The sequence below is a fragment of the Hyperolius riggenbachi genome, chromosome 12, assembly GCF_040937935.1.
Source record: "Hyperolius riggenbachi isolate aHypRig1 chromosome 12, aHypRig1.pri, whole genome shotgun sequence".
In the NCBI taxonomy this organism is placed as follows: Eukaryota; Metazoa; Chordata; class Amphibia; order Anura; family Hyperoliidae; genus Hyperolius; species Hyperolius riggenbachi.
This window is the reverse complement of record NC_090657.1, coordinates 177,568,199-177,587,986: the sequence shown is the minus strand read 5'-3', so window position 1 is coordinate 177,587,986 and position 19,788 is coordinate 177,568,199. Positions and strand designations below refer to the sequence as shown.

The 19,788-nt window shown below is 47.1% G+C and overlaps 1 protein-coding gene across 1 annotated transcript in view; it reads left to right on the top strand.

Moving 5' to 3' along the window:
- COL9A3 (collagen type IX alpha 3 chain) overlaps positions 1–19,788 on the top strand; it is a 97,867-nt gene that overhangs the window by 23,258 nt on the left and 54,821 nt on the right. Inside the window, exons 5-9 of the mRNA XM_068262854.1 lie at positions 3,306–3,359; positions 5,713–5,748; positions 6,015–6,038; positions 10,183–10,236; positions 15,740–15,793. Of these exons, the coding sequence (XP_068118955.1) occupies positions 3,306–3,359; positions 5,713–5,748; positions 6,015–6,038; positions 10,183–10,236; positions 15,740–15,793 (222 nt within the window). The remainder of the gene's footprint in view (positions 1–3,305; positions 3,360–5,712; positions 5,749–6,014; positions 6,039–10,182; positions 10,237–15,739; positions 15,794–19,788) is intronic.

The window sequence follows — 19,788 nt, the reverse complement described above, 5'->3', positions numbered from 1 at the left end:
CGGCGACAGCTCCTCGCCAGGTCCCTCCGCGTACACACGCGGAAGAGGGACCAGCGGCGCGACAGAAGACTCCTCCCCCCGCCGGAAGTTCCGCATACCTCAATGGAGGTTGCTGTCGCTAGTCCGCGTACTCACGCGGACTAGCGACAGTTGCGGCGGAGTTGCGGCGGTGACTGCCGCCAGGCGATTGACCGCGCCAATCGCCTGGCGACATCAGTGACGGGCGACAGTTCGGGGTGAGTATGGGCCATTAAAGGAACACATATGGGGAGATGCTGGTGCAAAGCAATAATATGCAACCATACATAAAAACATTACGGACATATAAAAATTACAAAAATGTATATGTTACGGCCAGAACCCGAAGTTTGGCCAGAACTAGAAGTGGCCGGCCACTTCGGGTTCTGGCCGGCCAATGTGCGAACTGGCCGCTGCGCTGCGGCCAATGTGAGAAATGCAACAATTCCTGTAAAGTTAATGGGATGTTGTGGCCGCAGCGCAGCGGGCAAATGTATCACACATCTTACTTTATTCAATGACATTAAGCCGACCGGCTTTTTCCCCGCTTTCTCTCTTCCTCTCGCCTCTCTCTCCTCCCCTCGCCTCTCTCTCTTCCTTCTCTTATGGGCAGCCGGGCGGGGACACGCGTGTCCAGGAGAGTCGTTCGTCGCGGCAGGAGAGCAGAGCGGGGAGGCTGCAGACATCGCTTCTGCCAGCACCCGCTCTGCAAGAACGGCAGGATTCCCCTGCCGCGACGAACGACTCCGGAGGGACACGCGTGTCCCCGCCCGGCTGCCCATAAGAGAAGAAGAGAGAGAGGCGGGGGGAGGAGAGAGAGGCGGGGGGGAGGAGAGAGGCAGAGAAAAAGCCGGGCGGCTTAATGTCATTGAATAAAGTAAGATGTGTGATACATTTGCCCGCTGCGCTGCGGCCACAACATCACATTAACCTTACAGGAATTGTTGCATTTCTCACATTGGCCGCAGCGCAGCGGCCAGTTCGCACATTGGCCGGCCAGAACCCGAAGTGGCCGGCCACTTCTAGTTCTGGCCAAACTTCGGGTTCTGGCCGTAACATATACAAAAAGGATCCAATAGTACAGAATGATAATTAGCAGATGACTGTTCACCAGCATATCCTCAATAGAATGACATGCGAATAACATACAAATATGTATAGTATATAAAAAAAAACAGGATAACAACAAAAAAGGAAAGATAGCATGAATACTGAGAATGTAGAGGCTGGCCCACACAGACGTCTGCCATGCCTCAAACGGCATCTTGTTCAACGGCGTCTCGGCGACGGCGCTCTTGGGCCCTCGGCAGCCTCCCGCCGCAATCGATTGACCCGGGGATGCAATCTTTTAACACTAAATAACAGGGAATTTTTTTTTATATAAAAAAACAAAAACAAATGAACTCCGATGTGAGTTTTTTGGATCACTGATCACTTAATAATCGTGTGTTGTGTATTCACATCCGATATTGATTAGCCAATTTTACCACTTCCGTGTAGTATGAGAGCTTCACAATCTGTTCGTAGTATTCATAATCCGTCGGCCCTCATACTCCATGGAGGTGGTAACATTGGCCAGTCAAAATTAAAGGTGTGTTTGCACCCTAGATCAAGCCCAATGTAATAGCTGCCAACTAGGAAGGCCAATGAGATATTGATTGACAGTTGCCATATTTTTGGACGATGACACACAATCAGGAAAAATTATTAAATTGTGGTTAAAAAAGGGGGGAGGGGCTATGAGCATTTGTGGGAGGATGTAAACTTCAGCCAATCACAGCGATATTCCCGGCCATCACTACGGAGCTTTGAGACGGCTGCAGGGCTCACCAGCAAATAATGGGTGAATCTTCTTTTGAGGTAAGGATTTTGTCAAAGAAAATAATGATTACATCGCTGCAACTTCAAATGACCATTATATTAATCATTTGTTGTTTAAAAATTAACCTAAAAACACCCTTAATTAATCATTTAGGTTGATTGTGCCTGCGAGCATGTGGCTCTGATTGTAACCAATAAACAGCCCACAAAAAAAACCTTATCTGAAGTGTAGTCCCCTGTATCGGAGGAGGGTAAGGTCAGTAGTTGGGGTCCCCTACAGCTCTGGGCCCCCCTGAGACCGCAAGGGCTGCTCCCCTCTAGTTACACCCCTGCTTACAAGAGGGGGGGACCATTCCACAATTGCAAGGCACCTTTGTCCCAGTATATGTTTTTGTATGTATTGGTCAATTTGGGGGGAAGCCAATTAATTGATCTGTATGTTTTTGGGATGTCGGAGTGCCCTGAGGAAACCCACGCAGACATGGGAAGAACATACAAACTGCCTGCAGATAGTGCCCTGGCTGGGATTCGAACCGGGGATCCAGTGCTCCAAGGTTTCACTTTTTCAGGAAGCACCAAAAGGGTTAAGCCTCAGTGTTTACTCTATGGGGAGAGCTGCCTAGGCAGAGCTCTCCTACAGTCTATTCACAGCTGCTGAAAATAATTAGACACTTTGATCTGGCTAAACAACCACAGAACACATGTAAATTTCTTTAGGAACTGTATGTGGAATAACGAATTTTCATTGTGTGCTGTACAAGAGTTCGGATCCGCTTTAAGAGGGTGAGGTTGAGCAGTCACTCACCATCTCTCCCAATCAGGACTGCTAAGCTGCCACTCAACTCTCCTCTCCTCCTATTGGTATGAATGGAGGGGTGTGGCCAGTGGAAGGGGGTGTGGTTCTGATGGCAGGGAAGTTCAGCAAGTAATTTGCTAGTCAGTAAGAAAACACACAACCATTTGGGGCATGTGTAATAAAGTTAAGTTGTTAAGAATTTGGTGTCCAAAGTTGTAGTCTTTCAAAGATTCAAAGATTTTCAGAATCTTGAAATTAGGATTCTGGCAGGGGCGTAGCAATAGGGGTTGCAGAGGTTGCGACCGCATCGGGGCCCTTGGGCAAGAGGGGCCCCAAAAGCCCTCCCTCAACTACAGTATTAGCTCTCTATTGGTCCTGTGCTCATAACAATCACTTCTATAGATACATTGAATAGTGGTTATCATTAACAGACTGCTCCCCATCCCCTTCTTGCACCTCTGACACTGTAGTTGCCTTTGGTAGGTGTTGGTGCGCCGTATCAATTGTTATATATAGAGTGCTTGGGGGGGCCCCATTGTAAAACTTGCATCGGGGCCCACAGCTCCTTAGCTACGCCACTGGATTCTGGTACTTTATATAATCATAAGGGAGATTAAAAAATCTTTAACACTAACTGGCCTGCTTTAATTGTGTTCCTTTTTTTGGCCAGGGATTAACTGGACCTGATGGAAAGCCAGGACCGGATGGGCCTCCAGGAGAACGGGTATGTTGCTGGTTAAGCTCATCTAAAATGTTAATATGTCCACCAATCAATGTCTGCAATCAAAACTGAAGAAAGCTGGTTTAACAGTTTCATAGGCCAAATTGGTACTTGCAAACCAGGGTTGCTAACTGCAACGTCACCATGCGCATGCAGGAAAGTCTCTTCCCTGCTCAGGAATAGGAATCCAGACAACAGTGGCCGGGATTCAGGTGTGATTTTATTTTATGTAAAACCAAAAAGATCAGCCTCTAAACGGAGGTCTCACATTCTCGAAGCAGAGCTTTTTGGCACCTGCCGAGCACCACGTAGCGCCGAAGCTTGGCGCAGCTATAGCAATAATGCTATAGTCTGCGCCCCGCACACTGGTAATTCGGGGATCCGGTGATTGCCAGACCCCGAATGACTTCTCCCTCCGAGTTGTGAGGACTTGGGGGGGAATAGTATTTAACACCATCCAAATGTATGTGGCAGTAGGGTAAACCATCTTTTGGCTCACCATGCGCCAAAAAGATCTGTGCACCAAAGCGCCATGTACGCCAAATTCTTGGCTGTTCCTTTGTAAGAGGTAAGCCTACATCCACCACTGCATTTAAAGTGTGTTATCATACTGGAAGCCTCCACTACGCTGCACATTTCGTAAGGAGTGAAGGCTGGAATGTTGTAACCAAAAGAATAAGAAAACGTGGCAACCAGAACATGACTAATGTGTTCAGCTTGATAAATAGATTGCCATCTATTGACTGTCATGGTGAGATACCCAATGTAGCTACAGTATGGGTGTCTGGAAGGATATCCAACTCCTCAGTAGAAAGATGATGTATTGTGGACACGCCATGATACTTAGAGACCACCATGATACTTAGAGACCACCATGATACTTAGAGACCGCCATGATACTTAGAGACCACCATGATACTTAGAGACCGCCATGATACTTAGAGACCTGATACTTAGAGACCGCCATGATTACTTAGAGACTGCCATGATACTTAGAGACCACCATGATACTTAGAGACCGCCATGATACTAGAGACCACCATGATACTAGAGACCACCATGATACGTAGAGACCACCATGATACTTAGAGACCGCCATGATACTTAGAGACCATCATGATACTTAGAGACTGCCATGATACTTAGAGACCACCATGATTACTTAGAGACCACCATGATACTTAGAGACCGCCATGATACTTAGAGACCACCATGATACTTAGAGACCGCCATGATACTTAGAGACCGCCATGATACTTATAGACCACCATGATACTTAGAGACCGCCATGATACTTAGGGACCGCCATGATACTTAGGGACCGCCATGATACTTAGAGACCGCCATGATACTTAGAGACCACCATGATACTTAGAGACCACCATGATACTAACAGATACACAGGAGAGTATAATGCGGCATTCAGTGTATCTAGTCACACACAGGCAACAAAATTGTAGCTACAATTCAGCAATATGGAACCACAATGGACAACAACCACTGTGTAGTTAGTAGTTTTGTGACTATGCTGGTGGGAGAGGACTCCACTTTCATGTTACACCCCCCCCCCGTAGCCCTCTCCCCCATCAGCATCCTTCCTCGCACACACCAACCCTGTAAATTGATTACAACTACCAGCCTGGATCTGGGGGATGGCCAGATTCTTATACCTTAGGTAGGTGGTCTAGTTTAGTTACTTCTTGATGATTTTTTTTGTTAATTTGTTAAACAATAGCCAATAGCAGCACATTTAGTCATGTGATCAGTACTCCCCAATCAGAATATACGCCAGTGGATAGCAATAGATGCACCACTTATAAACGTCCAATCACAATCCAATTCCTACAGAAATCTGATGGAAAATGTAGTGCAAATCTGCCCCATTAGAATTTTATAGCTTATCACGCCACAAAACTACACATCATCCACCGAATATCAGAGATTTACTGCCATCACCAATCACTTGCTAATACATAAAGTGTCCAATTTCAACCAAGCATTTGCTGATGAGTAGCGGATCCATCTAAGTGGTTAAACCAATAGGAAAAAATATCAATAAATGTATGGTTATACAGAGTCGTTATTCTATAGTCGTATTTTCCGATCACTGTGACATAGTTCCAGGGTAGGTTTATAAATGGGAGCACAGAAAATATTACTGACGTTTAGAGGGGCCCAAATCAATGCTTAAATTCCAACACAGTTTTAGGTGCATTTAGCAGAACTATATATATATATATATATATATATATATTATAAAATTTCACGTCAATTTTGAATGTTCCTCCTTAGAGGATAGTTCAGCTATCACAGTCAATAAAAATATGAATAATAATATGTTTGCATTTTGTTACAGGGAGATGTGGGACCACCTGGGCCAGATGGACAAGCAGTGAGTACAGACCCAAATCCAACAACTATACTTAGATACACATGATTGGAGGGGTTATAAGTGGTAGTGATGTCTCTCTATCTACCCCTCTCTTCCTCTCTCAGTCTTGTATTCTGTTTATGTATATGACACCCAGTAGATTGGGTTATAATAATTTGAGCCTCACTTTGGCCAACTATTTCTAAAGCAGTAAATACTAGGATCAATAGACTGTCAGGCTGTTTATTGTGTTAATTTACATGTTTTTTCCACTCTTGCCTTTGCAGGGAAGAGGACCAACAGGACCTCCTGTAAGTACTTGTTCACATAATCAATGTGCGGAAAATAATGAATGCTTTTGTACTCAATGACTATCACCACTTCTTTTCCTTACCCACACAATACCTGTACCTGCCTTTCTTTTATATGCCTTTTCTTACCTCTACAGTTCCACTATCCTTTTCGGGTACCATTGTGCTTGACTAGCTTGTTTGCACAACACTTCCTCACTGGCCTGCCTGTATCTACTGCCTCCCTTACACAACACTTCCTCAATGGCCTCCGTGTATCTGCATCTTCCCTTACACAACTATTCCTCACTGGCCTGCCTGTATCTACCACCTCCCTTAAATGACGCTTCCTCACTGGTCTGCCTGTATCTACTGCCTCCCTTACACGACACTTCCTCACTGGCCTCCCTGTATTTACCCCTTCCCTTAAACAACTATTCCTCATTGGCGTGCCTGTATCTACCGCATCCCTTACACAACGCTTCCTCACTGGCCCGCCTGTATCTATTGCCTCTCTTACACAACGCGTCCTTACTGGCCTGCCTGTATCTACCACCTCCCTTACACAACACTTCCTGGCTGATATGCCTGTATCTACCGCCTCCCTTACACAACGCTTCCTCATTAGCCTGCATGTATCTATCCCCTCCCTTACACAACACTTCCTCGCTGGCCTGCCTGTATCTACCACCTCTCTTACACAACACTTCCTCACTGGCCTGTCTGAATCTACCACCTCCCTTACACAACACTTCCTCACTGGCATGCCTGTATCTACCGCCTCCCTTACACGACACTTCCTCACTGGCCTCCCTGTATTTACCCCTTCCCTTAAACACCTATTCCTCATTGGCGTGCCTGTATCTACCTCCTCTCTTAAATGACGCTTCCTCACTGGTCTACCTGTATCTACCACCTCTCTTATTCCTCACTGGTCTGCCTGTATTTACCACCTCCCTTACACAATGCTTCCTCACTGGTCTTCCGTTATCTACCACCTCCCTTACACAACAATATACATTTCTTTATTTTATGGTGACATCCCTTCTCTCTCCCAGCATGCACCACTCTCTCACTGGCCTCCCTGTATTTACCCCTTCCCTTAAACAACTATTTCTCACTGGCGTGCCTGTATCTACCGCCTCTCATATATGACGCTTCCTCACTGCTCTACCTGTATTTACCACCTCTCTTATTCCTCACTGGTCTGCCTGTATCTACCACCTCCCTTACACAACGCTTCCTCACTGGCCTGCCTGTATCTATCGCCTCTCTTACACAACGCTTCCTTACTGGCCTGCCTGTATCTACCACCTCCCTTACACAACACTTCCTTACTGGCCTGCCTGTATCTACCACCTCCCTTACACAACGCTTCCTCACTGGCCTGCCTGTATCTACCGCATCCCTTACACAACGCTTCCTCACTGGCCTGCCTGTATCTATCGCCTCTCTTACACAACACTTCCTTACTGGCTTGCCCGTATCTACCACCTCCCTTGCACAACACTTCCTGGCTGATCTGCCTCTATCTGCCGCCTCCCTTACACAACGCTTCCTCATTAGCCTGCATGTATCTATCCCCTCCCTTGCACAACACTTCCTCGCTGGCCTGCCTGTATCTACCACCTCCCTTACACAACACTTCCTCACTGGCATGCCTGTATCTACCGCCTCCCTTACACAACACTTCCTCGCTGGCCTGCCTGAATCTACCGCCTCCCTTACACAACACTTCCCCACTGGCCTGCGTGCATCTACCGCCTCCCTTAAACAACACTTCCTCACTGGCCTGCCTGTATCTACCGCCTCCCTTAAACACTTCCTCACTGGCCTGCCTGTATCTACCTCCTCCCTTACACAACACTTTCTTACTGGCCTGCCTGTATCTACCAACCCCCTTACACAACACTATCCTCACTGGCCTTCCTGTATATACCACCTCCCTTACACAACACTTCCTCATTGGCCTGCCTGTATCTACAGCCTCCCTTACACAAAACTTCCTCACTGGGTCCTATCACTGGCATGCCTGTATCTACCGCCTCCCTTACACAACACTTCCTTACTGGCCTGCCTGTATCTACCGCCTCCCTTACACAACACTTCCTTACTGACCTGCCTGTATCTACAGCCTCCCTTACACAACACTTCCTCACTAGCCTGCCTGTATCTGCCTCCTCCCTTACACAACACTTCCTTACTGGCCTGCCTGTATCTACCGCCTCCCTTACACAACACTTCCTCACTGACCTGCCTGTATCTACTGCCTTCCTTATGCAACGCTTCCTTACTGGCCTGCCTGTATCTACCGCCTCCCTTACACAACGTTTCCTCGCTGGCCTGCCTGTATCTGCCGCCTCCCTTACACAACGCTTCCTTACTGGCCTGCCTGTATCTACCGCCTCCCTTACACAACGCTTCCTCGCTGGCCTGCCTGTATCTGCCACCTCCCTTACACAACGCTTCCTCACTGGCCTGCCTGTAGCTACCGCCTTCCTTACACAACACTTCCTCACTGGCCTGCCTGTATCTACCGCCTCCCTTACATAACACTTCCTCACTTGCCTGCCTGTATCAACCACCTCACTTACACAAAGCTTCCTCACTGGCCTGCTTTTATCTACTGCCCCCCCTTACACAACGCCTACTCATTGGCCTCCCTGTATCTACCCCTTCCCTTACAAACTATTCCTCACTGGCCTGCCTGTATCTACAGCCTCCCTTACAAACTATTCCTCACTGGCCTTCCTGTACCTACCACCTCCCTTACAAACTATTCCTCACTGGCCTGCCTGTATCTACCACCTCCCTTAAATGACACTTCCCCACTGGCCTGCCTGTATCTACTGCCTCCCTTACACCACACTTCCTCACTGGCCTGCCTGTATCTACCGCCTCCCTTACACAACACTTCCTCACTGGCCTGCCTGTATATACCGCCTCCCTTACACAACACTTCCTCGCTGGCCTGCCTGTATATACCGCCTCCCTTACACAACTATTCCTCACTGGCCTGCCTGTATCTACTGCCACCCTTACACAACTATTCCTCACTGGCCTGCCTGTATATACCGCCTCCCTTACACAACACTTCCTCACTGGCCTGCCTGTATCTACCGCCTCCCTTACACAACACTTCCTCATTGGCCTGCCTGTATATACCACCTCCCTTACACAACACTTCCTCACTGGCCTGCCTGTATCTACCGCCTCCCTTACACAACAATATAAATTTCTTTATTTTATGGTGACATCCCTTCTCTCTCCCAGCATGCACCACTCTCTTGTGTTGTTTCCTGTTTGTGTCTCCTAAACGCTTTGTCCTGTCCTCATGTATCTCTGCATGTCCCGATTGCAGTAGGCTTTATGACAGTTGCGTCACAAGTGGATGCGGTAGGTGCGACCGCACCAGGTGTCACCAGCAGAGGGGGTGACACCAAGCTCCAGGCTAAAGGATGGAAGGAGGGTGGTGCAGGGTATGTAAATATAGACCAGGCTAGTGCCTGATGTCCTGCTCTTCTCTCTACTGGCTGCTCCATGATGAGCTGATAATGGAGTACAGAGCACCAGGGTCACGTGATGAACACCTTAACATTCCCCTATTTACCACTTAGCAAAGGGGTCACGTTCACACCCCTCCCCCAGTGTGTGGCCAGCATAACAATCCTTAATCCCTCCTCCCATACAAAGTGTATCATATGTAAACCCTTCTGACCAGCAATATGAAGTGTATCCAGTCCTGTACACCTCCCTCTTCCTCCACAGCATGGCCAGAACCCACCAATGGCAAACTGTGGCCAGTATAACAATCCCTAACCCTAACCCCTCTCCCCTTATAGCAAATAGATCCAGTATAACCCCTTTCATTCCCCATTCTCAGTAACAAGTAAAATTACTGCAAAAATGTACAATTGGTTTTGTTTAGCCTGGTGAGGTTGGAGGTTCATCGGGTAAGGGGGGGGGGGGGGAGTTTCCACACAAAGTGACACCAACACCTCTGTTTTATGGCCATGGTCACTACCAGAATCCTTTCCAGCTGTTCCTCTGCAGGTGATCTCTGCTCATGTTCACTTACCTCCCTCTGCATTTCCCACCCAGATCTGACTATTTCCTGTGCGTCTCATGCCTGCTTGGCACTGACTGATCTGTGTCCCCCTTCTAGGGTCTGGCTGGGCCAAGCGGTTTACCAGGCGGTAAAGGACCTCAGGGACCAGCGGTAAGTCATTCATTTTAATATTCATTCTTCATATCCTTTTCAATTTTTCATTATTATTATTGCAGTCGATCTGTCACGCCGCCATACTAGAGACTGACAGCAATAATAGGCTATCAGTGAGCAGGAAGGTGTGGTTTTAGCAGACAACCATGATAGGCTATCAGTGAGCAGGAAGGTGTGGTTTCAGCAGACCATCATGATAGGCTATCAGTGAGCATGGAGGCGTGGTTTAGCTGACATCCATGATAGGCTATCAGTGAGCAGGGAGGCAAGGTTTAGCTGACAGCCAGGATAGGCTATCAGTGAGCAGGGTGGTGTGGTTTAAGCTTACAACCATGATAGGTTTTTGGTGAGTAGGAAGGTGTAGTTTCAGCTGACAGCTCTGATAGGCTATAAGTGAGCAGGAAGACTAAAGGTGGCCATACATCAGATTACTTGGTGGCCGATCGACCATCCTGATTCGATTATTATAATCGGATGAAAATAGGCCATCGGAGAGCAGGGAGGCGTGGTTTAGCTGACAGTCATGATAGGCTACCAGTGAGCAGGGAGGCAAGGTTTAGCTGACAGCTATGATAGGCTACTAGTGAGTTGGGAGGCGTGGTTTTAGCTGACAAACAGGTTAGGCTATCAGTGAGCAGGGTGGTGTGGTTTAAGCTTACAGCCATGATAGGTTTTTGGTGAGTAGGAAGGTGTAGTTTCAGCTGACAGCTCTGATAGGCTATAAGTGAGCAGGAAGACTAAAGGTGGCCATACATCAGATAACTTGGTGGCCGTTCGACCATCCTGATTCGATTATTATAATCGGATGAAAATAGGCCATTTGAGAGCAGAAAGGCGTGATTTCAGCTGACAGCTATGATAGGCTACCAGTGAGCAGGGAGGTTTGGTTTCAGCTAACAGCTATGATAGACTATCCATGAGCAAGGAGGCGTCATTTTAGCTGACAGCCAGGATAGGCTATCAGTGAGCAGGGAGGCGTGGTTTCAGCTGACAGCTATGATAGGCTATCAGTGACCAGGGAGGCGTGGTTTCAGCTGACAGCTCTGATAGACTATCAGTGAGCAGGAAGGTGTGGTTTAAAGGACCTCTGTCGCAAAAATCTTAAAATTTAAAATACATGTAAGCATATACAAATAAGAAGTATGTTTCTTCCAGAGTAAAATGAACCATAAATTACTTTTTTCCTATGTTGCTGTCACTTACAGTAAGTAGAAGGAATAAGACCTTACAGACAGATTTTGGACAATCCTATCTTCTCATGGGGGGTTCTCAGGGTTTTCTTTATTTTTAAAAGCACTTAGTGAATGGCAGTTGCTCCGTCCAACTGCCAAAAAAGTGTGCAGGGAGACTGGCTAGCATATTTGTAAAAATACTTTTCAGGGAATGTCTTTATGAAGAATAAAGGTAGAATGACCAGATTTTTGTGGGTCCAACCTGGGACGGGGAGGGGGGCGGCGGCGCGCTTAGCGCACCGCGGCGAAAAGTGGGGAGGACTGAGGAGCGCGCAGCGGCGAAGACTGGGGGGGGGGGCTGCGGCGCGCGCCGCGCCGAAAATATGGGCGTGGCCATGACATTGTATGGGCGGAGCTAACGTAATGATGTAACAGCGAGGCATAAGAAAGCAGTGTTTACGCCATGATATGGACAAACGAGACTTTGCATCATGGGTGTGCAGAAACTGTGTGATGCTAATAGTATACCGTAACCACAAAGCAGCAAACATAGCCATCTATGACCATTAAATAATAAATGCAGTAACAGTTACCCCGAACACCAGAAAATAAACGCAATAGGCAACATGTCAGCACAAAATAACCGCAATGCGGGCAACATGTCAGTATAAAATAAATGCAATGCGGGCAAACATGTCAGCACAAAATAAACGCAATGCGGGCAAACATGTCAGTACAAAATAAACGCAATGCGGGCAAACATGTCAGTACAAAATAAACGCAATGCGGGCAACATGTCAGTACAAAATAAACGCAATGCGGGCAACATGTCGGTACAAAATAAACGCAATGCGGGCAAACATTTCACCAGAAAAAAAAACGCAATGCGGGCAAACATTTCACCAGAAAAGAAACGCAATGCGGACAAACATTTCACCAGAAAAGAAACGCACTGCGGGCAAACATTTCACCAGAAAAGAAACGCACTGCGGGCAAACATTTCACCAGAAACGAAACGCATTGCGGGCAAACATTTCGCTAGAAAATAAACAATGCGGGCAAACATTTCACCAGAAAAGAAACGCACTGCAGGCAAACATTTCGCTAGAAAAGAAACAATGCGGGCAAACATTTCACCAGAAAAGAAACGCACTGCGGGCAAACATTTCACCAGTAAAGAAACGCACTGCGGGCAAACATTTCACCAGAAAAGAAACGCACTGCGGGCAAACATTTCGCTAGAAAAGAAACAATGCGGGCAAACATTTCACCAGAAAAGAAATGCACTGCGGGCAAACATTTCACCAGTAAAGAAACGCACTGCGGGCAAACATTTCACCAGAAAAGAAACGCACTGCGGGCAAACATTTCACCAGACAAACGCAATGCGGGCAAACATTTCACCAGAAACTAAACGCACTGCGGGCAAACTTTTCGCTAGAAAAGAAACAATGCGGCCAAACATTTCACCAGAAAAGAAACAATGCGGGCAAACATTTCATCTGGAAAATAAAGCATTTACTCACCTGGCAGAAGTCTCCGGCCTCTGGCGCGCTGCTCCTGGGACCGTCTTACTTCTCCTGCAGTCTCCTGCGCTGACAGGGCTACGGCAAGAAGGCGCCCGAAGCCCTGTACTAGAGACACAAATATGTCTCCAGTACAGGGCTTCGGCAGCCATCTTGCCGTAGCCCTGCTCGCCTGCCGGTGTCGGGAACAGACACCGGAAGAGGAGGCTGGAGCGGGGCTGCAGGCAATGAACTGGCACGGCGTCTATAGACGCCGCTGCCAGTTCATTGAGGAGAGAGTGGCCAGAGTCCCGAGGCCGGGACGTCCCGCTGCTAAAAGCGGGACGTTTCCCGGGACCTCATTAAGCCTGGGACAGCGGACCCCGAATCCGGGACGCGTCCCGGGCAATCCGGGACGTCTGGTCACTCTAAAAAGGCCATGCTGAGAATACTTGTAACGATTGGTGTCAGCACGCAGAGAGAATCTGATTATTGGTGATCTGCAGTATCACCAAGAATGCAGATATATACCTGATTATTGATGATCTGCAGAATCACTGATAATACAGATATATTACTAACCTCTGGAAACCTAAGGATATGTAAGTGTTTGGTGTAACAGTAGTACTTTGAGTAATGCACCTGCTGGGCAGGTGATATAAGCAGTAAAGGAACACTGCTCTGAGAGCACAGGAACCTTCCAGCAGCCTGAGACTCTCCAAGGGGTGGAGTCAGGCTGGAGACAGGAAGGGCCAGAGAGTGAGTGACACCTGAAGGTGGATGTCACTCTCTGATCTGGAGACTATCTCTTTTGTGTCCTACCTGATCATGCACATCTATTTGTGTCCTACCTGATCATGCACATCTATTACTGTGCACCCATGCTATGCATTTGAGTGAACCTAACTTGCCTAACTCCATGCTCCCATCCAGTGACTGACTAAGCATTACCTTGTACTCATACTGTGATGTGTGATCTGGTTTTCTTGTATTCCTGTATTGTCATATTGCTGTTTGTCACCCCTAAATATTGTCTGTAACCTAAATTAATGTCCAGCGCTGCGTAATATGTTGGCGCTTTATAAATACAACAAATAAATAAATAAATAAGGAGAGAGATGTCTCTCGAGGTCGGACACGCCTGGTCGGTAACACACGGACAGATAAAGTACAAAGACAGAAGGCTGATTCGGTATCCAAGGCAAGCAGGGTCTGGCAACGGAGTATCACATATGCGAGGTACCGAATCAGAGGACAGAGGAGTAGTCAAGAAAGCAATAAGTCATAACAGATATCAAACAATGTCTAGTCTGGGTGTGAGGTCCGTGGTCTCTCCACCCTGGAACTAGTCTGATGTATACCAAAATGATCGCACAAGTTCCCTAGTCTTGGGTGCGAGGTCCGTGGTCTCAGCACCCTGGAACTAGTCTGATGTATAACACAAATGATAATACAGTTCCCTAGTCTGGGTGCGAGGTCTGTGGTCTCAGCACCCTGGAACTAATCTAGAGTATAACACAAATGATAATACAGTTCCCTAGTTTGGGTGCGAGGTCCGTGGTCTCAGCACCCTGGAACTAATCTAAGCATAAACAGAATAACAGTTCAAGTAATCTGGCTCAGTGTGAATTCCCAGGTCTACCTGGTTCAAACACACTGTAGGATCTGACTAAGGTCTGAGTGCTTCCACGTAGTGTTCGCAACGGCAGACAACTTGCAACTGGCCAGCAGTAACTATATATGGAGTAGTACTCACCAGCACCACCCCTAATTGATCAACCAATAGTATCCTGCTCTGGAGTCAGCTGATCGGCGTGATCAGCTGACTCTCTCTGCCCAGTATAAGAATTCTGCCTCTCAGCGCGCGTGTGCGCGTATTCCTAAGCCTGTGTGCACTAACAGACTCAGCCACACCAGACACACGCTGCCGCGTGCAAACCGCCACGCTGGAGGCGGAACCAGCCGCCTTACTGTTGTTGCATGCGGCGGCTTTTCCACGTTCTGCCCTGCTACCAGACACACGATTCCGCGTGCAAACCACCGCATTGGACGCGGAATCAGCCGCCTCCTCAGTAGCACACGCGGCGGCTTTTCCGCGTTCTCTCACAATACTCCATGAAGAGATGGACTAACCCAAAACCGGTCGGTAATGTCAAATTTCTACTACCTACTGTAAGTGACAGCAACACAGGAGAAAAGTAATGTATGGCTCATTTTACTCTGGAAGAAATTTACTTCTTGTTTGTATGTTTTTATTTTTTTTTTTTTAAATTTTACGATTTTCGCGACAGTTCCTCTTTAAGCTTACAGCCATGATAGGTTATTGGTGAGCAGGAAGATACGGTTCCAGCTGACAATCATGATAGGCTATTAGTGAGCAGGGAGGTTTGGTATCAGCTAATAGCTATGATAGGCTACCAGTGAGCAGGAAGGCGTAGTAGTTACTGCTGACAACCATGATAGGCTATTAGTGAGGAGGGAGGTGTGGTTTCAGCTGATAGCTATGATAGGCTATCAGTGAACAGGAAGGCGTGCTTTCATCTGACAGCCATGATAGTCTATCAGTGAGCAGGGAGGTGAGGTCTCCGCTAACAGCCATGATAGATGTAATTGTTGTTTGTGTTTAGTCTGGGAAAATTTTATTTCCAGCCGTGGTGACAGAGGTTTTTCCGCAGTTTATATAGAACTAGGATAGAAAGTTGTGGCTAAAGTAACACTTTAATATCAGTGGCATGCAGGCACTCTATGCTAGGCCTCCTGTTATGGTGACTATATCAGTGGTAGACCTACTGTGTGATTGACTCTCTTTTTTCATTTTTTCAGGGACCTTCTGGTCCTCCCGGCCTTCCTGGCCCCCAAGGACCACCAGGACCTCCAGTAAGTTGCAATAAAAGTTATTTCACCATATAATCCAGCCCTCTTCCACAATCAGTGCTAAACTCAGAAGCTATGAACAGTCTGTATAGCATGAAACAGCCAATCAGATTCCAAATGTCATCCATTCACCAGCACTGCAAAAATGACAGTTGCTCTCAGTTGCTATGGACAACAGTAACACCTCCTCTTTGTATAAACTACCACCACTCTGAACCCCAGTGCTGCAAGTTAGGGGACACCAGCAGTGACAGGTGCATGGAGGGTGGCCTTGCCAACTTCCTTTCATCAATGCTGCTATGTTTGCCCCATTGATCCACCCCTAATACCTTCCTACCAATCAGCAAGCCCTAAGAATCTGTCCGCACTCCTTCGCTGTGTTGCGGATTTCAGCGACACGTACTGCAGTCTGCAAGGACACCAGAAAGAGCATAGAAAGCATATTCTGATGTCTCCAACAACAACAACGAAACGATTTTCTCCCTTAGGACCCAAAGAGCATAAGCTTGTCTCAGATCAGTACATAGGAATGTGTACAAGGGAAAAAGTTTTTGGTTCATGTAGCACCACAGCTCTGAAAAAGCCCTTGTTGTCCAGATTTGCGATGACCTGCTCATGGCCAGAGGCAGAGGTGAGTGTTCCATCCTGATACTGCTTCATCTCTCGGGGGCTTTTGACACAGTTGACCATGAAATCTTGCTTAGCAGGCTGAAGAGTACTGTGGCATTTATGGTTTAGACCCCCAATGGTACTCCTCCTTCCTGGTTGGCAGAACACAAAGGGTAGCCTTGGGGCCCTACCTCTCCAACCCTGTACCACTAAAATATGGTGTGCCCCAGGGCTCAATACTATCCCCTTTGTTGTTTACCATATACATGCTGCCACTGTGGAAAATCATCCAAAAACACGGTCTGACATTCCACTGCTATGCTGATAACACCCAGCTATATATGTCATTCAAACCCAACATGTCAGACCCCATCCCAAAAATAAACACATGCTTAGCTGAGCTTCAGGAAAGGATGAATGACAACTGACTTAAAGGATACCAGGGGTCAAATATTTTTGAGAAACAGGGGGAGCAGGCATATACTGTTACCTGTGCTGATGCCTACCGCTTCCGCCATTCTCCTTAAAGCCCCCCTTAACTCACCTAAAAGCCCCCGTGATCCTCCTCTGGTCGGCCGGGTCAATCTTCACTGCACAGGCCGGGCTGGCCGCTTCCTACAGCGCACACCTGTGGCCGGGATCGAGCTGCGCATGTGTATGAGGCCTTCCTTTGGCTTAGAGACATCCCATCCATGTGCAGTGCACCATCCGGCCTCCGATGAGAAGAACCTCAGTTTTGTTAGCATTTAGTCTTAAGGATACCAGAGGTCAAATATTTTTGAGAAACGGGTGCAGCATATGTTCTCCTCAAACCCCCCCCTCCCCCCCCCCCCCCCGGTAATTCACCTAAAAGCAACCTCGCCCCCCCCCCCTTCCCCCCGGGAATCCTCCTCTGGTCAGCTGGGTTGATCTTACCTGTACAGGTGCTGGTAGAGCTGCGCATGCTCTGCCCGTGGCCGTGAGCGCACTGCACATGTATGCACTAAGCCATACGCATGACGTCATACACATGCTCATCTAGCAGCAAAGCAGCTCCAGACACGGTCAATTCCTCTGAAAGTAGGAAATTCAGACCTGAACAACTCAGACTTTGTGCGCAGCTTATATAATATAATAAATAATATATGTGCAGCTTGGTTTTACTGATTGATGGGGAATTAAACTTCACAAATCAAATCTCAGCTGTTCACTTAAGGAATATTGCTAAAATTAAGCACCTTATTTGTTCAGAGGAACTTCTAACCATAGTTCACACCTTCATCCCATGATGGCTGAACTACTGCGATGCCCTCTGTGAAGGCCTTCCAAATAAAGACCTACACTGCCTGCAGCTAGTACAGAATGCCGCCGCAAGACTGATAACAAGCCAACACCCCCCCCCCTCCCCCAAATTGCTACATAACACCAAACCTTTTCTAACTACACTGGCTACCCATAAAATGGAGAATCCTATTCAAAATTGACATGCTGACATTCAAATCCCTACACGACTTAGGCCCTGTATACCTGAAGGATTTGTTGCAACTGCGTCACACCTTCCACAATATCATACCTTTGGAGACAGAGCTTTCTGTCATGCTACCTCTACTTTTTGGAATGCCTTGCCAAACTTAATTAAGACAACTCCAACCCTGGACACGTTTAAATCAAAACTAAGATACCGGTTTGGTCTGGAATTTATGATCACATAGCTCCACTCAAAAACTGTGCTTTGGAGCATTTAAAGGGAATTGAGAGGGATATGGAGGCTGCCATATATATTTCCGTTTATTAGCTGTATGCTTGTTTCTGGTTTGATTCAGACACTACTGCAGCCTAATAGATCAGCTGGGCTGCCAGGCAACTGGTAAAGGTAATAAATATGGTAGCCTCCATATTCTGATCACTTCAGTTGTTCTTTAAGAAACGCACCAAAAGGATATGCCCATAATTCAAGTCAATAGGTGCGTTTAAAAAAACATGTCAAAACGCAATGTTACAGTACGGTATTTTTCCCCACAATGCAGGATCTGTTTGCAAAGTATTGAGGAAAAAATGCACATAAAGCCACATGCAAAAATTCATATAAATGCCGTGGGCAGCACGGTGGCATAGTGGTTAGCGCTCTCGCCTTGCAGCGCTGGGTCCCCGGTTCGAATCCCAGCCAGGGCACTATCTGCAAAGAGTTTGTATGTTCTCTCCGTGTCTGCATGGGTTTCCTCCAGGAACTCCGGTTTTCCAAAAACATACAGATAAGTTAATTGGCTCCCTCTAAAAAATTGGCCCTAGACTACAGTACTTACTCTACATAATATAGACATATGGCAATGGTAGGGATTAGATTGTAAGCTCCTTTGAGGGACAGTTAGTGACAAGATATATATATACTCTGTACAGCGCTGCGTAATATGTCGGCGCTATATAAGTACTAAATAATAACTGTGTTTTTAAAGTGGACCCAAATTAAAAATACAAGGTTTCAGAAATAAAATATATTTTCTAAATTATAATAATAAATAGCAGCCTTTTTTCAGCTGCATGATGACAAATATAAAATATTTTACATGTATTGGAGGAACCCCTCCCTTCCTTTCATATTGCCGGGACAAAATCCGGTAGACTGGTGGAGGAGATAACAAACAAAAACAAAACACAGGCTACTACTGATGATGTCACAGGGGAGGTGATCTCAGCTTGCGTGAGATTTCACATATACGACGCGCCTGTGAGGAATGGTAGCTGATGATAAACACACCCATGATCTAAAACCTCCTACTAATCTCAGAAGTAATGGCTGCCACCTTTATAACCCTAGTTAAAAATGCATGAGTGTGGACAGGCCCTTATGGCACCTGCTGTATGCTTGTTCCAGGTGAGTAACAGTGAATTTCCAATTACCTGCAGCCAAAACATTACATGACAGCAGGGGCCTAACTACAAACCATAGGGCCCCCCAACAAAACTCATAAGGGCCCCCCAATAATCCCACCCTTGCCTACCCTGGTGACCCTCACTGCCTGGGGGGGTCCATCTCACAAGGGCCATAACACAAGTGTGGCCATATGGATCTTCACACCCATAACAAGTGTAGCTACAAAAAGGATGGACCCCTGTATCAGAGGGAGTGACGTAGTAGTTGGGACCCGCTTACAGCTCTGGGCCCCCCTGCGGTTGTGGTCACGTTCCTGCATGACAGCCAGAGGACTACCATGGTTAAATGGGGTACAAAAATGGCAGACTCCACCTACTTTTCAGCTTACCCCTAAAGCATTACAATTCCGTTCTTCTGCACAATGCAGCTGGGCACCTCAGGGACCCATAACTATATGAAAACATTATGGCCGCCCATATCTGATTGGCTGTGCATATCCCCTGCTTTGCTGTTTGCTATTTGGTAGTTCACATACATG